Consider the following 19,837-nt stretch of genomic DNA (forward strand, 5'->3'; position numbering starts at 1 on the left):
CTTTACAAACACCCATGAGTTGCTTTTCCCATCAAACAAAACGAATGTTACTAATGAAACCCACCCTGCAGCAAACCAGACCGGGTGGCCGGAGCTGAATCCGGCCGCCTGCAACTCCAGTCGCCTGGGATCGAACGGAAACGTGTGCACACTTTACAGTGGCTACTGTGCAATATAATGTACATTTACAGGTCTTGCAGCAGCGTAGAAACAGCTGTCGGAGTTCGCGTTTTCTGCGCTCGATCGGCCCGGCCTGGCTGGAAATGTGAAATCCCGTTGACGGTCTGTCACTTCTCACACTGACACCGACCCAGCGCAGGAGCGTCGCTACTCCCCTCCAAACACGCCGCGCTGCGCCCCGCTCCGCCGCGCTCCGCCCGGGGTAAGTTCCTCCTCTCACGCGTGCGAAGCCCGCGGAGCGGCGAGCGGACGCCCGTCGGGCTGTTCCGGCGCTCGGCGGTCCTCTCTCGGCGTAATTAGTGAGGCGTTAAGCACTTTTTTTCCCCCGTCTGGCAGCGCGTCTCCCCCCGTCCCCTCAGCCCGGAGCCGCGTCGGCGACGGATATTAAAAAAAGAAGCGGCGCGACCCGCTCCCTCTCCCGGCGGAGCGAGCAGATATTCCGCCGCCGAGCGTGGTGGGTTCCGTGCCGCGGGGGAGCTGGCGGAGCGCGGCCGGCGGCGGCGGCTAACGGGAGGCTACGCGACCCAACTTGGCGGCCCGACGTCCCGATAACGCGGCCGGGGGAACCGGCCCCAACTTTCCCGGCGGCCCCTCGCCGCCCGCGCCTCGTGTCGGCGGAGGCGGACCCGCTCGGGCCGCTCCTTCCCCGAAGTTTAGCATCGGCGCTAACGCGCAGCGGCTAGCCGCGGCTGGCTAAGGCGCGACTCGGCCATTCGGCGGCCGCCGCGCTTCACCACAGGCGTCGATAAGGCACTTTTTGAAACTTTCTCCCCGCCCGACGCGGTGGGTAGTTCGTGTAAATAATGGAATGAAAGTACCGCGGCGTTTGGTCTGTATGTGACTGGCAGGGTGAAGGTGCGCCGGGTCTGGAGTTTTACTAACAGGATAAAGTGTGACTGTGTGTGTGTGTGTGTGTGTAAAACCTTCATTACTCCCCCACCACGGGAACGTAAAGTTGTCTTATTTCGTTTTATTTTTTACCGTGTGAGGCCTTTGTACGGACGCTGCCCTGGATTCATTTATGGGTTCGTGGATATTTGGAGCGTCAAAAACAAGGGGGGGGGGGGGTGTTGGATGTGCTCATGAATAATTTCGTACACGAATTTAAACTCCGTCTGTCTAACTATCCCCCCTCACTTCCTTCCAAAGTGTTTTCTGGAAGAAAACGGAACGAGCAGGACAGGAAACCCCCGAAGGAAATGCCAATCGCCGCCGCTGGACAACCGACGACTCGAGAGCCCCGCGTTTACTCCCAGATCCCCGCCGCCGCCGAGCCCCTTCCCAAACGGGCCCGTGTATGTGACGACACGGGGGCAGAGTCGCAGCAGCGCGCCGAGTTCGGGGGCGCGGAGGGGGGCCGCGGCGCCAGGGTCCCTCTCGCTCCCGGATCCTCCTCTCCGTCGCAGTCCCCTCCTCCGTCCCCCTCCCTCGCCAGCCCGCACCGCCACCTCCACCCCCCGCCCATGGCCACGGAGCCGCCGAGGACTCGATCGCGCTCGCGGTCTGGATTGTACCAGTACGCCGGGAATGGGGGCTCCAGCAGCGGCAGCGGGGTGTACGGCGCGGCCGGAGCCGTCGGCGTGACCCACCCGCAGCAGCAGCAGCAGCAGCACAACTCCGGACGCGCTCCGTTCGGAGCTCACGGCCCCACGGAGAATCCGCGCCACCCCGCAGGGATCCTGTCCCCCGGTGCCCACCGGAACCCCGGAGCAGGTAACCCCGCTGTCTTTTCACCGCGATCTTATCCACGCGTGTGCGGGTTAGCGTGGCGGATCCGGGAAAGGGGGATGGGCTGCCGGCCTGACTCGGGCGGAGGAAGCGCCGTTTGTTCTGCCTCTTCCCGTCAGCGTGATTCACGTTTTTTTTTTTTTTTTTTTTTTAAAGCTCCGGATCTTTAACATTTTCAGGAAGTTCCAAACCAGGGCTGCCTCGCCTGCATCGGTATCGATAAATATCGTCCTGCAGCCGGTCCGAAATGGGAGTGATGATCAATATTTAATTTTACTGCTACTTCATTATTTCCACAGAAACATTGTCTGGGGGAATTTTTATTTGATTTGATTATTTTTGTAATCATGAATAATGTGAGATGGTTTATTGCTCCTCCTCGTTTTATTTTTATTAATCCGCACCCGTCCTCTCAGCTTTGTGTCATGTGAACTGTTATGAAGACTTAAGGTGGTTTTGTGGGCTCAGCTGGGACGATCTGGGGGCGTCGTTCGTCCTTGTGACTGGACTGGTCTCCGACGTTCAGCTCGTACGTACGTAGATGTAACGGTCACCGCCTCACCTGGACGGTTGTAGGACGCTGCTTCTGTGCCCCTGTACAATCCAGCTTTAGGGTGAAATGTTCGCCCACATGGATGTGTGTGTTGATTATGATATTTATTGCCCACGTTCAGTGACCTGAGCGATTTTTTTTTTTCGTGTGAGCTGAACAAATTGCTCTTGGGATATGATGTGACCTTCAGCATCACCCCACTTCATCACAAAGCCCGTTTAAAGAACTCTAAACTTCTTATACGTACACAATAAATATTGTAGTACTGAATTGTGGAATTTCAACACTTGGTATGACCCATCACTGTAAAAGCTTGGTCATTTTAGCGTAATCAGTGGTTCTCCCTCTTCCACCTGGCAAGATTGTAACTGCGTCGTCGGAGATGTTAGACCAGCATTTACCAAGATTTTTGTTCTTAGCAATTTTTGTAAATGGATAGTGCTTTCTGGTGGGGTAAGCGGTGGGCACCGAGAGTGCTCCGTGTTGAGAGGAGTCTGGGGGTACGATGCTGGCAGGCCCCTGTACCTTTGACACAGCCCTGTGTTAAAGGTACGACCTTTCACCCACCCCGACACACACAGTGAAAGGAGTGGAGGACTGGAAATACCTGTCTGTGAGGGTGATTGTAAGAACACCACCATGGTTCCTTCTGCCCCCTCTTCCAGTACCAGAACAGTTGGGGGTTTCACAAAGCAGCATTTTTCTTTTTGCCGTGATTGCTAGAGGCAAAATAAGTGGTTTCAACAGCAGAACACGCTAGAATTGTGGGATTATCTGTGATTCGTATATCTGGAGGTCTGTGTGGTTGTTAGGGTTGTCAAATATCGATTGTCAGATATTAATCGAAACCAAAATTTAGTGTGTACTTCGACACTGATTAGTGGTGGTATCGATTTATAAATTCCATTTTTCCCCCCATCTGCCAGTTTACGGAATCCGCCGGCAGACTATAGCAATTTTCAGCAGGCATTGCAGTGGGCAGCCCCTCCCCTGGCTACCCGAAGGACCTTATATTTACATACACCAAGCTTGCTAGAAAATGTAAAAGCACTGTCTGGAGGCATTTGAGTTCCTGCTCAGTTTTAATCAGGTTGGGCCTGGTCTGGTCGGGTCGGGTCAAGCTCGCACATGCTTCCCGTCTAGAGTAACCATCCTTTCTGTATGATCACCTGCTTATTGGTTGAAGTGTTTAACGTTTGCAACACGCGCAATTTTTAATAAAATGTTACACTGAAATTCACTTGGGCCGAGTCGGGCCTAACTTTTCGGGCCCGATTGCAGCTCTAATTGCTCAGTGCGCGTATGTTTTTCACGTCTGCAGCGTGAGAAGTGCCAAAGTGAGTTTGGCTCAAAAACATTCAAATCCATTTCTTTCATTTATTCTTTTATCAATGTTTGTTTGTTTATTTATTTATTCCTCCATGTGTTATCTATTTATCAGTTTAGTTATTAATTTCTCTATGTAGTGGCGTTTTTTAAAAAATGCACCCCCTTCTCTGGGTTTTATTCATTGAACAGCACAGCCTCACTGATTTACTCATGTAATTGGATGAAGTGTTGAATGGAGTTCTGGCCCTGAGTCTTGGTTTTGGAGGACATTTTTGATAGTTCTGTTAATGGTTTTGTTAGAATGGGTCTACATTTCATGTTAAAATGGAAATCACTGCGCTCACTAACAATTAGAATCATTGAGATTTTTTTTTTTTGGCATCACTTTGCATGGCGATAAGAGTTGCAGTGTAACCATATGACTGTAACAGATGTAGGTTGCCATGGAGACTATCGGGCTTGGATTACCTGTGAGACTGTAGCGGGTTTAAGTTACCTGGATTACGTATCTGCTTTGATAATGAGTTCGGTTCTACGCTCAGAAATCCCATGAGGAGGACCATCTGCTGTCTCTTCTTTTCTTCCTTCTCTCTCTTGTACCCCCTCCCTTTTTGTCTTTGTCTGTCTCTCCATTACTTGCTTTTGTCTTCTTATTCTGGTTTCGAATCACTGTGCATGCACACACACCCAGGCCAGATTGCAGTTTGTCAGACACTCGTCATTTTGTACTGCTGTAGTGACCTGACTTTGTACGGAACGCGCTCACTCCGGCGGTACCCATCTTCCTCCCAGTTGGGTTACAGTGTCTGCTTAATTGGTTTACCTGCTATCCAAACATGCAAATCATTGATTAATGTCTGATTTAATGTTAACCCTGCAAGAGTTATGGGGTTCAGAACCTCCATGTGAGCGTGCCGAACTCAGTCCTGATCTGTGATTACTGACACTGCTCATACATGCCATATTTTTTTCATTTCGTCTGAACCACATTCATTTTAATTAACAGTGGCGGTGAAATGTCCTTTAATATTTAGATTTTATTGCTGTTTTCATACTAGTCCTTTCGTCCATTCATTCAAATATTTAGCGCTTGTACTGACCTTCGCGCTGAACAAAGTTTTTGTTTCTTTGTTATTCATTGTATTGTAGGTTTGTCATGATATGCTACAGTAAAATTTGTATCACAATGAATAATACTGGTTGTACATGAATCTAGGGCTGTGCCATCAAAGTATACTTATAGAACAATAATGATATGTACGATTAGAGTTTTTGATTGATTTCTATTTTGTTTTTTATATTGCCAGGACTTACAGACTGATGAAACACAGCAGCTTCATATGCTCCAGGTTGCTTTGGCCATAGCCAAAACATTTCCAGACAACTGGAGTTTTGTAACTTTTTCCTGTCAACAATGACTTCATGTAACTGCAAGTCATGACTTCCGCTGCCCTGCTCTGCTCCGTTTTCAGCCATTTCACTCTTCGCTAGCTTTACACGGTGAATCACGTGGTACAGCATGCGTTGCTTCGGTCTTCCAGCTCCTCTGCATCTGCGTGATGTAAACACACACACACAAACGCTGCACATTTCTGCCATTTCTATCCTGAGCGTGAAAAATGCCCAAAGCTGATCAAAGACATTGAGCTTAATTTTATAGCGACCATGAATTAGTCCTGAACTTCCCACAGGCAGCAAAACTTGCCATGGTGGTGACTGTCAGGTTCTGTGTGGATTTGACTGCCTTTTCACAGTGGTGCTGCAGCATGGTCCACTTTCAAATGAATGCAATAAATAAATATGGAACTAGAGGGCCGTTCTGGCCCTTCGCGAGACAGAACTTGCAATCATTTATCTCTATGTGAAGGTATAGGGGTCTTGGTTGTATACGCCAAGCAGCCATGTATCTTTCCCTCTCAGCTTGTCTCTACATCTGTCACCTGTGTCCACTTCTACCCAATTGCTCATCTTTTGTTCTTTTTCTTTCTTTCTCTTTTTTGCTTCCTTTTTTGTCCCCCTTTCCTCTTGTGTTTCTGTGAAGACGGTGCCAAGAGAGGAGAGGGCACAGAAAGGGCCTTTCTCTCTCACTCCTGTGCTTTTGCTTCACTTATCTGTGTGGACTTGATGAATGAAAGGCTATTGTAGGGTCCAGGGCCAGGATGGCTGATCACCTCTGTGCTTTATTCATGTTAAAGTTAGAGTCTAAATTCATTTTGTGTAATGATGAAGGCCAACGGCCAATTAAAAAGGCTCAGAGCCACAATGAAGAACAGAATGAATTTACACTACACTGCCTTTGTGTGTGTGTGTGTGTGTGTGTGTGTGGGGGGGGGTTATCTTCTTGTCTGTATTGATTGCTTTTTAAGTTCTTAAGGGGAATCAAGGACCCCTTCTATTAGTGATCAGCACTGCTAGACTCAGTCTCTGGTTGAAGACAGGTGTGTGTGTGTGTGTGTCCAGTTCCCCTCTCTCTCTCTGTGTATGTATACCCATGTACATTCACACACACACACACACACACACATAATCATCTCTCTTTCCCATCCTTCTGTCCTTTTATCTGAAAATAGGATCGTTTTAATGGAGCGTGTTTACAATAACAATAGCACCCCCTCTTTGTATGTCTCCTAGCAACCAGTTAAACAGGGTTCCGTGGGGGGGCTCAGACTTGACTAAGTGACCATGCCCAAAGGTGGTCACTTTTTATTTATTTATTTGTCTATCTATCTATCTATTTATTTATTTAAAAAACAAAAAAAACAAAACAATTGTGGGTCATGTTTCTTGATTGCAGGAAATTGTTTATTATTATGAAGGTGTGTGTGTGTGTGTGTGCATCTGTTCTTGTTACCCTAAGAATAAGTTGTGTGTAATCAGCAAGTGCACATCTGTAAAGAATTGTGAACCGCAGTCCCCACCTTCTCTTCCTGTCGCTTTCCCATCACTGATGAACTTCCTCACAGCTGTGTGTGGGTAGGGATGGGCTGGTGTAATTCTGAGTGTGTGTTTTGTGGTTAATGTTTAAAGAAAGGTGTAGGTGTGTGACTGTAATTGAGGACTGTGCTGTAATATGTGTGTGTGTGTGTGTGTGTGTGTATTGTGTGGGGCTCTGTTTTAATGTGGTGTGTGTGCTTTTATCTTATGTGAAAGAAATTGGGAAATGACCCCTGTGTGTGGTGTGTGTGTGTGTGTGTGTGTGTGTGTGTGTGTGTGTGTGACATGTTTCTGTGGGTATGATGAGGGAAAGTTTGGTGCTTTAGCACTGACTGTGGTAACCAATAATGTCCCTTTATCTCCTCCTTATGTCTCTATTTATGGGGACTTTTCCCCTTCCTTCTCGTGGAGTCTGCGTGTGAATTTTCAGTTTAGCTGATTAATTAGAGCCAGGCAAGAATATTTCTTTTATTTCTTTAACAACTTGCTGGAGTTGCTTGGTGTCACCATATTTAGCTCTTTAATTCCTCTGACCAGATTGCATGTGGTCTCTGTGCAAAGAGGCTTTCCTTGAGCCACACACCTTTTCCACTAGAATTGTTTAGACCACAGGCAACTTTCTGAAGAAATGTAACAATCTTGTGATGTCAGGACTAACAGGGTGAACCTGAACACTGTGAAATAACACGTTGCTGCCTCTTGAAGGTCTGAGTGCATATCCAGTGGTGCAGAAACTGCTCATCTTCAAGGAGACTAAATTAATTTGTTTTAAGATGGTTACCTGCACCAAGGATTTGGATTTGTTATTATGTCTTTATGATTAATTAACTACCTTCCCACTCATTTTTAGATCAGACCCGCAGCCAAAAAAGAATCCAACCCAGTCTGGCTTTTCTCCGTATGAATGTGATGGAGTTTCTGTGGATTGCTTGTGTTTCCAGCGTGCAGCTAACAGCCCATACTTTCCTGAAAACGGACGAGTTGCCAGTTGTCTCCTGCTGTCGGAGACTCAACCAACACTAAAAGTTGGGTTTGCACGTGCAGCAAAAATGATGTTACGATGACTCCACTGCCCTGTGGTGGTGTTACGTTGACCAGTCACCTGGGGAAAAATCTCACCAAATCTCACTTTTTTTTTATTTTTGCAGATTTATGCAGCATAATGCTTAGCGTTTGCTATTGTGATGTAACCCAGGCCTGACTCCTGTTTTGTTGCTGTAATTGTATAACTGTGTATTTGTGGGATTACAGGGTCCCTCCACCTCTGTAAATCAGTTTTGTATTCCGTTTGTTCCTGTAAAGGAAGCTTTATGTTCCAGTACATTTTTGGCCCCAGTGTTTCGGTCGAATAAATGAATTAGTAATGGTCCACCCCCATACTTGTGATGTTGTTTGTGCTAAGATGAGAGGAACGGAGCGATGGGTTAGGCGGCGGAGCTGAAGGAGTGTGAAGTGCAGTGTGAGGGTGAGGGCGAGACGGCCAGACCTCCATTGAATTGGATGGTGAGAGAGGACCTTGAGGTGGAGAGGAGAGAATGAGTAAAGATCATGGCTGTGGGGTTGTGCTTTCCCCTCTTGCCTCTTGACTAGTATTGATTTTTGTGCGACTCTCAGAGTGCATCAGCTATTTCTATCCAGCCCTCCTCTCCCTCACCCGTTCACATCCCATCCCCCATGGCAAGCCCAGTTCTTCCTCGCCTGCACTCCCCCTTTTCCCGCGTCCTCCTCTTTGCTGCATGGCCCACGTCTGTCTGAATTGATGCTGTGTATCATCCAGCACGGTTCACACGTGAAACTGCCCTGCTGATGAGCACCAGGTTCATGCTTCAGTATCCCCCCCCACTTCCTTTTCTGCCACACTAGTGTGCACACTAGTCTGCTGTGCAGGACTTTACCGTGATTATCAGTATTCTTATTAAAGCTGAACATGGGAATGAACAGAAATTAGGCTGAAAATATGAATAACTTGTGCTGTAAAAGCAGCTGAAAGTGGTCACGTTTGGAAGAATTTAATTGCTGCTTGATTTGCCTGTGATCGCTGCTTCTGCTCTCAGCTGGTTGCAGAGGGCACATAGAGGAGGGGATATATGTAATAAGCATGAGGGGGAAGAGAGGCGTGTTCGTGTGTGTGTGCGCGCGCATCTCTGCCTTGCATCCAACATAATTTAATCTCTTAGTGGAATCTGCCATAGAGATCTGAAAGAAACACAAGGTTTCCTGTATGTGTGTGTGGCACAATGTTTTTAAATAATATATATTTTTTTATGATGCCATTTGAGCCATTTAAAATGTACCACTTTGCTGTAGTTAATGCATAGGGCTCTTCTGCTTACACAGTGACACAGCATTGTGTGACGCAGGACCTTTGGAACATTACTACCCATCATCCACCCGTACAGCCAACTGGCTCGCTGTAGGCCGGTTTCTGGATTGTGGTTGGGTCTACGCTGCGGCCCACGCATTGCGTGCCGGCGTGGCTGCTGAAGAGAGAGCTCCAGTGCCACTGCTGTTGAGTGTTTGGAGAACTTCAATCAATGGCGACCAAAACTTGGCAGCAGAGAGGGGGCACGTGAGAGGAGAGGGTGTGTATGGCCATTGAGTTTGAAGGAGAGTGACTTTCCTACATTTGTCCACTGGGAGACATGGACGCAAAAGTAAATGAAGACTGTGAACATGCTGTGTTTATGGCATAAGCTGCAGTTTTGAGGTGTTTGATTTCTAAGCGCACTTTCTTTGTGAGAAGGTTTTGTCGGAGCTAATATATAAATAGATAATGCGCACCGCTCTTTGTTTCTCTGTGTTTTCAGTCACTCTGCACGTCAGAGTGTGTCGGGACTGAAGTGGTATCTTGTTTTCAAGCGACAATAACTTGGTGAAGAGAGATTCTCTATAATAAACAATGCAAAATGAGGACAGCGGTAAACAAAAACATGAAGTGAGTATGTATTCTGTGAGTGATAATCCTGGATTAGGGAATCCCCGCTCTTCTGATCCGTAACAGTGGTCCCGTGCTGGACAAACAATAGCATGATTCTGATGTGATAAAACAACAACAGGGTCTGGTCTAATCTAACCTGCATAGTAAGGTTTCTGACCAATGGCAGTACAGATTGAAGAATGGAATGTTTTTTTAATGATTGGTCCCCACCATCTGCTTCTGTATGATCTATAGAAACCACTGCTGCTTTTGATCATTTAGCTAATGGAAGATGTCCTTCATTGGTGAGGAGTGTATTCCTTCTTAGTAGAAGCACCTTGTACTAATGGTAGCTTGTTTATCATTTTAATAATGTATTTTATTTTTATTTTATTTTTAGGAGCCATCGGGGGAGCTTACCACTGCCACCCAGACCATGCCTGTGCAGAGGGCACTGACAAGGTAAGAAAACCTTGATGATGATGATGATGATAGGGTGGCTCTGACCATATTAAAGTATTTATCTGATGCTAACTGGTTATAAAATAAAAGGAATTTCAGATGTAGGTATGTGGTGATTTTCTTGAAGTTTACTGCATGGGGAGTTCGGCTAACATGAGCTATAGAAACAAGATATAATTAATATTAGTTAGTTTGCTTTGGGACTGGTGGTTGGTTTTGTGGTTTACAGCATGTATAGTGTGATGATCATGGGCAAGTTGAATGACAGAATAAGGGCCAAAAGATGAATAGTTGCTTCTGTGACGGCATCTTAGTTTTCTATTTTTGAAAAGGTCCGCAAAAATAGTAAGAGTTTTAAATGCCACTTGATTTACTTGTGACTGCCCTGTTTTAGCCTCTACACAGCCAGAAAGAGGGGACATGGCATGGAGGAGGGGGGAGAGAGGGAGATGGATGGATGGATAGATGGATGGATGGATGGGGAGAGAGAGAGAGACAGAAAGGGGTGTGGAAGCACTAATGATTTCACCTCCAGCTGTGGTGCACTGTGGGATAGAGAAAGGAGGCCCATTGAAATAGACCATGGAAAAAATAAAGGAAGGGGTGAGCAGTAGGTGTGTGTGTCTGTCTAGCAGAGCATTTTGTGTGTGGTTTTTTTATGTTTGCACAGACTGTAGATTTGAAACTGTGTGTGTGTTTCTTCTGGGAGGTCCTCAGTGCCGTATGCTGAAGCAGCTCTGCCATCAGGTCTAACATGAGCATTATCAGGCTTATTCACAACCAGTGAATGCTGCATGCACCACGTGTCTGAAATAAACCCAGTCTCTCTCACTCACACACATACACAAACTGTATCTGTTTGTGTATCTTTATAATAATTTTATTTTAATTCATATAATTTCACTTCCAATCCTTCCGGTGTTTCGCAAAGTGGCACCTTGGCGATTTGAGATTCAAACCGGCAACCTTCTAATTATAAGGCTACTTCCTTAACCACTAGGCCACCACTGCCCCTGTTGTTTTAAATCCATTCACTTGTTACATCGTATTTAAGGATCAAAATCGCGATCACTAAATACTAACTTATGATGTAAATGAACAATGTTGTTATGTGACCATATCACAGATCTGAAACCGCAAGTGTTGTGTAATTGCTGTTTACTTTCAGTAAAACCACACATCCAGCATGTTCAAAGCGTAGTTTACTGGCATCAGTCCTTATGGCTGACAACACTAAACCAAACCCCTTTTTCTCCCCAATTTCATTAATACTAATTGCGCTGTTACTGTGTAGTGTACAGAATCATGCCTGAAACTGCATGGGGAGGCTTTTTTTAAGCTCTGTATAATGAAGGTAAGAAGGCGAGCCCTCGATTTTTAGGTTGTCTGAGGGGTTGAATGAAATCCAAATTCAAACCAGCAATAATAATAACAACAGTGTTTTAGGTTGTCTGGTGTTTTATAAGACCACTATTTATTTTGATTAGTTAAATTAGTTAGCTAGGATATCTTCAGGTAAACTAGAAACACTTTTTAGACAATTTTATCCCAATTCATTTAGATGATTTAATGTTACAGATGGTGCGGGAATGATTGTTTGCTGTCTATTTCCCATATTTTAAGTTTTATTAGTTACCATGGCTACTACATTAATGATAAGACAGCTAATGGCTAAAAATGGCTTACTGCCAGGTTAACAATTATGAGTTTCACTAATTAGCCTTTACTGATGCTTTGGCAAGTTTGTGTACCAATGTGTGCACATGCGCTTGCTGACATGCTCAAAAGACCTTTTTTTTTGTTTGCGACCAGTTTTGCTCAAAAATGGAAAACAAAGACCCTTCAGCAGCAGCAGTGCCATGTTCGGTAACTCCGGACATTAATTAGTGTTCCTTTAAGTTTGTAGCGAGGTGCTGTGTGGAAAGAGAATTTTGCCCAACCTTGTGCTGAACTTGTCCTGAACGCCCTGGACCATTTGCAAAGTGGCACTGGTGTGAAAACACGTGCGGTTGAATGCAGTGGTGACTTGCCCCAGGGTGTCTCCGGGGACGATTCAGCCCAGGGTTGAAATTGAAATTATTCTGAGTGAAAAATGCCTTTTTGTGTTCATCTCAACCTCTTAAAGTCTCCCCAAACCCAGACAGACAGCCCCATTAAAGTTTCATGCTAATGGGGAAAGCCTGTCTCACTGGCTTTGTACAGATGTGTAGACGCGAGCGCGGGCTCGCACACGCATGCGTACGTTTGCAGCGACCGCCTCAGGGCGGTGGCTGGCCTGGCTGATTGGTCTTAGCATGGACCTAAATCTGTTCAGTCAGTTCAGTTTCCCTCCAGGGTACAGAACCCCACCCCCTACTCTTCCCTCATGGTCCTCTGTCTGTGATCACAAAAATGGAGTGACAAGCTGGTAAGGACGAGTTTGGGTGGACCAGAAGGTGTGTTGGTGGTATCTGTGTGTGTGTGTGTGTGTGTGTGTGTGTGTGTGTGCATGGACACATGCTTGAATCACATAGCTAATGCATAGAAGTAGTTGAAGACTATGCATATATCTTACAACTAACAGGAAACAGCTGCAAACTCGCACCCACAGCTGGTCTCTGTCTTTCCACACTAGAAGTCTGAACTGGAAGTCAACATCTCAGGTCACCCGTGTGGCGTCAAAGCATGAAGTGTGTGGGTGGTAAAAAATAAAATAAAAAAAATTCTCAGAAACTAAAATTTGTCATTGATTTCAATACCAATTAAATTAGTTTTGCAGGCATTGCAGCGGGCAGCCCCTCCCCAGGACCCATTGTTTACATGAGAGACACTTTAAACCCAAATCTACAGCACCAAGCTTGCTAGAAAATGTAAAAAGCAAGAGCACCATCTGGAAGTATTTCAAATATGAGATGAAAAACAAAAGATGTGGACAAGCCCGTTTGAAAGAAACACTTCAAAGTCTTTGCTATCAAAGCGAGCAGCAGGACAAATTTAGCAAAGCATTATAAAGACTTCGAATTATACGCAGAGTTTCGAAAGGGCCATAAAGTTGTCCTTCAAATGTAATGAATATTTTAATTGCTACTGTTTAGCAGTACTGTTGATTTAAGTTAATTATAAGAATTGCTGTGTCTTCGCTTCACTCCGCATTTTGCAATTATGTAATTCCACAACGCTCATATATTTTTTACTTCTGCAGCATGAGAAGGGAAGAGGGCTCAAAATCATTAAAATACATTACATTTCTTTCATTTATCTATTTTTTGGTTTATTTCTTAATCTATTCATATATATACAAACACACCAATAATAATAATAGTAATATATAAACTGGGTTTGGATGAAGGTGTGTGTTGTGTCTGCACCTTAACTTCAGTTTAGTCACTACCCTCATAGAAGGAAGCAATTTTTGCTCCAGACTGGACATCACACAGAGTTAGTCATGCGTGTGTGTGTGTGTGTGTGTGTGTGTGTGTGTGAAAGAGAGAGCGAGAGAGAAAAGCAATTAATACTGTAGCTGAGACCATGAGACCTCAAGCCGTTGTATCTGTGTGTCCCAGAGAATTTTTATATTGCGTGTACGTCCACTTTCGCCTGCTCCCAGGGTTTGTGTGTAACTGTGAGCATGTTGCTGTGAGCACTTCCTGAGGGAACATTTCCTTATCACAAGGGGAAGTGACCTCATACTGCCTCTGGCTAGAGAGTGGTGCTTTATGAGGTCTACTAGGCCAGCGTTTCCGTGTGGGTGTAGGTGTGTGTTGACACAAGAGACTAAGAAATCTGCTGATGACACTGTTTAAAGGATGTTTCTTCATCTTTCTGCCATGGGATCCATCCGCCTACTGGATCCATTCTGATCACTGCCTGCTGGTTGGGCGATGAGCTCATTGATGTTCAGCTTTGTTGTTTGACTCATTCTCCTGGAGACACATTAATGAGGGCAGATGGACTGTCTACTGCCAAAGGCATTTTTCAGACCTAATTTAAAACAATAGATTGTATTTCATAAGAAATGAAAGTGATTTTTGATTCATGTTTTTGTTTGTTTTAGAAAGGTAATACACTCTCCCTCTCAATCTCTCCCAGGTTGAGGATAGCCCTAGTCCAAAGCGCCAGCATCTTTCCCAGCAGTCAGTATTGGATTTGGCTTCAGCCCCACCCCAAACCCCCTCTCCACCAATGAGGCCATGGGAGCTGCCACCCAGTCGAAGGACCCATCCCTACACCCACACACACTATCCTCCTGAGCGCTGCCACACACCTGCACGGCACAGACGCAGGTAAGTGTAACGTTATTGATTGATTATTTGATCCAAGTAGCTGCACCAGTTCTGAGTCTTGAGTGAGGAGGCAATTCGGAACAGGATAATGTGATGACGATGGTCCTCTCTTCCTCCCAGCCCACCTGTGCGCCGCCAGCGTGGTCGTCGAGAGCGGTTGTCACGGCATCCCCCGGCCCACCACAGCTCACCTGGTGCTGGTCAGGACGAAAACTACCGCCACCCTTCACATATACCCCACCCTCACCAGAACTACCCCTACAGTCAACATGCCCCACCCCCAGGAATGGAGGAGCCACGGGCATTCCACCCCCCAACACTATCTCCACGGTTACTACACCCACCACAACAGGGTGCCATGGTGATGGACCTCCATGAACAAGTAAGTTTTGGTTGCACTCGTATGAATGTTTGTGTGTGTGGTTATGACACATATATGTACAAATTAATGGTAACAAGTTATTTGTTTTCAATTGGTAATGGTGAAACCACTGTAGATATGTTATTTTGATGTAATATATTCCATAAATATTACTGTGCATATATATATGAGAGAGAGAGTCTTTAATGTATCATTCTGGTTTATTGTTAGCATTTAATAAAACAATACGCTAAATATCATATCCTGAAAACCCATTTTAATTTGTCATATTTGTTACATAAGTGTAACTGTTCTATATAGTTGCAAAAAAAAAAAACCCCTCATATTTATTACCTTAAAATGATTTTGGGTATTCATTCATAGTTATACAAATCAATACAATTGTTAAGGACCTGTAGTTACAAAAATATCTTTCATATTAATGTTAGTTGAAGCTCATTTTATCATTGTGAGAGGAAATGCCATCCAAGTATTTAAAAAATAAGACTAGTTCTTTATAGATTTTATTAGAAAGGTTTTCATTTTCTCTAATTAAAAACCCACATCTGTAGCAGTAAATAGTGAAAGTACTTTTTTTTTTTTTTTACATATGATGCATGGTTAAAGATGAATGTCAGTCGTAATAAATCACTCCCCCTTTAGCAAATGTATTAATTATATTGGCATTCTGATGGTCTGAGTATTTAAGCCAGTGCTCATTGGTTCATGTGAACTAGGGTAATGTAACGAATACATACATGTCCTCTCTGTTACTGCCACTGGTAGCTCCCTCAGGGCGCAGTGCCTGTCTCGTACACAGTCTCCCCCGTCCCGCCCCACGGGCTACCTCCGCCTCTCTGCAGTGGGCAGCACATCCCAGCGTGCTCCTCTCAGCAGCAGGTGCCGGCTTGCTCCGTTGTCTTCAGTGGCCAGCACTACCCTGTTTGTAGTGTACCGCCTCCGGTGAGTGTGTTTGTGCGTTGGGGGGGACTACACTGCCATCTTGTGGTCAAATTTGGTGTGTTTTCACACATTACTACCGGAGCTGAGAGAGAGACTTGGATGCCTATTTATTTGTTCTTATTCCTTCTCAGATGCTACAGGCCTGTTCAGTGCAGCATTTGCCCGTGGCGTATCCATTCCCTTCCATTCTCTCCAGCGATCCTCCATTCCTTCTCCACCCACCACACCTCTCACACCCACCACACCTCCCTCCGCCAGGACCGTTCGTTCCCTTCCAGACCCAGCAGTCTCGCTCAGTAAGTCTGTCTCACACAATTACAACACTCATTTCATTTTGTGAGGTGTACGCTGAGTAACTAATTATCAGTCTCAGCTGTAACTGTTCCTGCTGTGTTGGGGTGCTTATGTTTTTCTGTGTGCTGCTGTCTAATTTTCCAGCCATTGCAAAGGATTGAAAATGAGGTAGAGCTGTTAGGGGAGCACCTCTCTGTTGGAGGGGGCTTTAACTACCCCCATTCAGGCCACCCCAGTCCACTGCCACCCCAGACGCCTCTCCAGTTCCTATCCCATGAACCTCTCCCACAGGAGCTGTTTGGTGTGGTAAGACCATCACTCTTCTGATGACCATGTTAGATAATCTTAAAGTGCCATTTTGGCCTTTTTTTAAAGAATGGGAGGCAGATTTGGTATAATAGGCAACTGATGCCAGCATTGGGCCACATAGTGGCTAGATTTGCAGTATTCTAAATAGCTTTTTAAAGTGACATCACTCCCTGTCTCCTGCAGCCATATTCTCCTTTCATGCCACGGCGAATTCCAGGCCGGCGTTACCGATCCCAGCAGACTGCGCCCCCTCCTCCTATACACCCTGGCTTCTTGCCCTACTTCCTGTGAGTTACACATATAGTCACGTGTGTATCTGTGCACAATCATACCACTGTATTTTAAATGTTAAATTGTTGTATAAATATTATGCATTGTTTATTTTGTGCAAATTCTTCTGAATTATTATTCAACTGCTTCATATCTCCTTCTGCAGCTCCATGTTACCTGTTCAACCCACTGTAGGTCCAGCCATCAGCCTAGAGCTGGACGTGGATGATGGAGAGGTTGAGAACTATGAGGTTAGAGTGTGATAAATGCTTTTGCTGCAGTAACTCCTGATATAGCCCCATTTGTCTTTATAGATGGTTTAACCAAGCCATGACCTAAAACAGAACAGAAGTTTGACCTTTTCTGTCCGTATGTTTGCAGGCCCTTTTGAATCTTGCTGAGCGTCTTGGAGAGGCAAAGCCCAGAGGTCTGACTAAAGCAGATATCGAACAGCTGCCATCCTACAGGTTCAACCCTACTAACCACCAGTCAGAGCAGACGCTGTGAGTAAAACAGTGTTACTAAAGCTGTTTATACATTCTATAGTACCGAGTTGCAAAAGTACAATCTTCTAACAACCTCTCTCCTCTCACATAGATGCGTGGTGTGTATGTGTGACTTTGAATCTCGCCAGCTGCTGAGAGTTCTGCCCTGCAACCATGAATTCCATGCCAAGTGTGTCGACAAATGGCTTAAGGTGTGTGTGAAATTATAATATTTAATAAAACTGTCTTATTAGGTGGAACATGAGCAAATGCAAATTTATTACAGTAAACTAAACTGGACAATGAATGAGCGATACTGAGTTCTGTAAAATTGACAAATTGATGAAACTGAACCAGCATAATGTGCCCTGCCACACTGCACAAAATGTTCTAAAGGATTTGAAGACTTCAACATGTCAATTTCAATCTGGTAGAATTTTTGTGCTGGAAAAACAAGTCTAGTCACAGGCCTTCAGATGCCTTGTGGGCTGTAGTGGGTTAGAAACATTTAGGCAGCACTAAAGTATATGACCTTCTTCTGCTTGCTTGAATGGAATTTGGGGCAGTGGTGGCCTAGCGGTTAAGGAAGCGGCCTTGTTAATCAGAAGGTTGCAGAGGACACACTTCAATGTGTCCTGTGCTGCTCATCACAATAACAATTAAGTTTCACTGTTGTGTCTTTAGCAGAACAGCAGACTTCATGTGAATTATGGAAGTGCATTATGGGTCTGCTGATGCTAACATATGACATTTAAACTCCTGCAGGCTAACAGAACCTGTCCGATTTGCCGAGCAGACGCCTCCGAGGTGCAGCGGGACTCCGAGTGACGTGTGACCTTTCCTTCGTCAACCTGGCCTCAACTCTCACTGACTCACACTCATAGACAAACACACACTGAACCCATAACCCCCAGTGTACTCACTAACCCTGAATGTGTGTAAATACACTTTATGCATTGTTTGTAATATTTCTTGTATTACTTTCTCTTCTCTATCACACACTACCAAACCCTTGCATCCTTGTGTAACAGCCTCCTCAAGACGTACAGCAGTCTGGGATTGTTTTAGTCACTAATTCTGAGAGTGGAAGTCCAAAGATATAGTAGTCGTTGTTATTATTATATTATAATTATTATTGTTATTCTATTACATTTGTTACCATTAATGATTTTTTTTTTGTTCTTTTGTAGAATAGTTTACTCTTCCACTCAGTGTGGATTGATTCTGATGTCAGATTCATTTTCATTATTTTTCAGACGATTTGTCATTGTGTGTGTGTGTGTGTGTGTGAGAGAGAGAGATGGAGAGAACATGTGAGTGTGTGCACTAACATTCCCGTGTATGTGAGTGTGGCCATAAGCTTGGCGTGCATGTGCATTTTTATATATAGATGTTAGTATATTGAGGGGAAGAATAACCACAGAGTCTTTCTAGTTTTCCTTCCTGAAGTGAGGAAGAAAAGATGAATGCGTGAATGTGTGCAGCCTTAGACAATTGGAATACTGTGAGTTGACTGTGTGTGTGTGTGTGTGTGTGTGTGTGTGTGTTATTTATGCAGTATGTGTGGTACAGAACACTGGCTTACCTTTTCATTTCTCTGTGCTGATTGGCTGAGATGTGCACTGATAAAAGCCTATAGTTGGCTGTGAGGAGCATGAGTTTATTTTTTTACATTTATTTTTTAATTTCATTTTCTCCATTCCAATACTTCCGTTCCTCTTTGCTTCTCTTTGTGTGTGTGTCGATGTCAGTCCAAATGCAGAACAAATCCGGTTTAGGTCTGCTTTCAGATTCACTGCCAGCTCTGTGTTCAGTGAGTGATCCACGGTAGTATTTAGTTTTTTTTTTTTTTTTTTCTTTTTTTAATTCAAGGTGTACAGGCACAAACAGGGGGTCAACACTGTAGCATTATCTAAAGGGAAAATACCTATGGATTCAGAATAATCGACAGGTTAAAAAGGGATGGTTACCAACATATTTAGCTTTTGATTGTGTTCTCACAGACTTTGTTCACTCGTCTTTTTTTTTTTTTTTTCCCCCACATTCCCACTACTATTTAAGAAAAAAAATGTAATCACTCACAATCTGTCCCAACTGTCAAACAACTGCTTGAAACCGTAATAACCATTTGTAATTTTTTTTTCTTTAAATTGCTGCACATGCAGGCTTTCACAAAAGTATTGTGCAGAGGCGAGAACGAGATCCACATTGTGTACACACACAGCAGGCTCTGTGATGAGGTGCAGTAGTGGTATAAATGTCAGCTTCCGGCCTGCAGTGTCTTAATAAGAAAATGCCTTTCGCTCTTCTCCAGTCTCTCTCGCATTAGTGTCATGGGTCACGGTGACCACATATAACCTCCCCGATGCTGTTCTGTGTGACACATGCCCAGGTTAAGTCAATAATGTTTTTTTCTGTGTTCTAGGATTTTTTTTCCTGCTTGGTACACTAGCAGTTACCTCATATTTACTATTTATCTAAACCAATACCAGAGCTTTTTTCCCCCCTTTTCTTTGGTTTTATTATTATTATTTTTTCAATTAAAAACTTAATTGTATCATTTAACATGATGTTTCCTATGTATAATATCTGTAACCAAATCATTTGAAGGCTTGATATAAAAATTTTTAACAGACCTTTGTACATTTTTTTTTTTTTTTTTTTATCAGAGTTATTACTAGTGATGCTTTACTAAGTAGTGCAATGAGTTTTTTTTATTTTCAACTCCTCGTACCAGTCTTTTTAATCTCAAAGGGTGGTTCAATAATAAATGCGTTATGTTCTCTTTGA

At 44.4% G+C, this 19,837-nt stretch overlaps 1 protein-coding gene across 2 annotated transcripts; it reads left to right on the forward strand.

The window, feature by feature from the left end:
- The first annotated feature begins 256 nt into the window (after window positions 1–256).
- rnf38 (ring finger protein 38) lies at window positions 257–19,837 on the forward strand. 2 transcript variants are annotated; one of them, XM_028978314.1, is made up of 13 exons: window positions 257–382; window positions 1,330–1,893; window positions 10,042–10,103; window positions 14,172–14,365; window positions 14,486–14,747; window positions 15,513–15,689; window positions 15,821–15,985; window positions 16,128–16,289; window positions 16,476–16,579; window positions 16,729–16,813; window positions 16,944–17,065; window positions 17,160–17,259; window positions 17,813–19,837. In XM_028978314.1, the coding sequence occupies exons 2-13, from the start codon at window positions 1,380–1,382 to the stop codon at window positions 17,873–17,875; spliced, it is 2,010 nt and encodes a 669-aa protein (XP_028834147.1). In that variant the 5' UTR covers window positions 257–382; window positions 1,330–1,379; the 3' UTR covers window positions 17,876–19,837. The 2 variants fall into 2 exon arrangements, with proteins under 2 accessions (XP_028834147.1, XP_028834149.1); XM_028978316.1 differs by lacking the exons at window positions 257–382; window positions 1,330–1,893 and adding an exon at window positions 9,424–9,659.

The sequence above is a fragment of the Denticeps clupeoides genome, chromosome 4 (assembly GCF_900700375.1).
Source record: "Denticeps clupeoides chromosome 4, fDenClu1.1, whole genome shotgun sequence".
In the NCBI taxonomy this organism is placed as follows: Eukaryota; Metazoa; Chordata; class Actinopteri; order Clupeiformes; family Denticipitidae; genus Denticeps; species Denticeps clupeoides.

What these genes read in the sequence shown, in the direction of transcription:
- rnf38 (XM_028978314.1), top strand. Translation starts at nt 1,380, where the DNA reads ATGCCAATCGCCGCCGCTGGACAACCGACGACTCGAGAGCCCCGCGTT. An exon ending in TTTGTAGTGTACCGCCTCCG is followed by an intron (nt 15,690 to 15,820) that starts GTGAGTGTGTTT and finishes ATTCCTTCTCAG; the next exon opens with ATGCTACAGGCCTGTTCAGT. An exon ending in GAGAGGTTGAGAACTATGAG is followed by an intron (nt 16,814 to 16,943) that starts GTTAGAGTGTGA and finishes GTATGTTTGCAG; the next exon opens with GCCCTTTTGAATCTTGCTGA.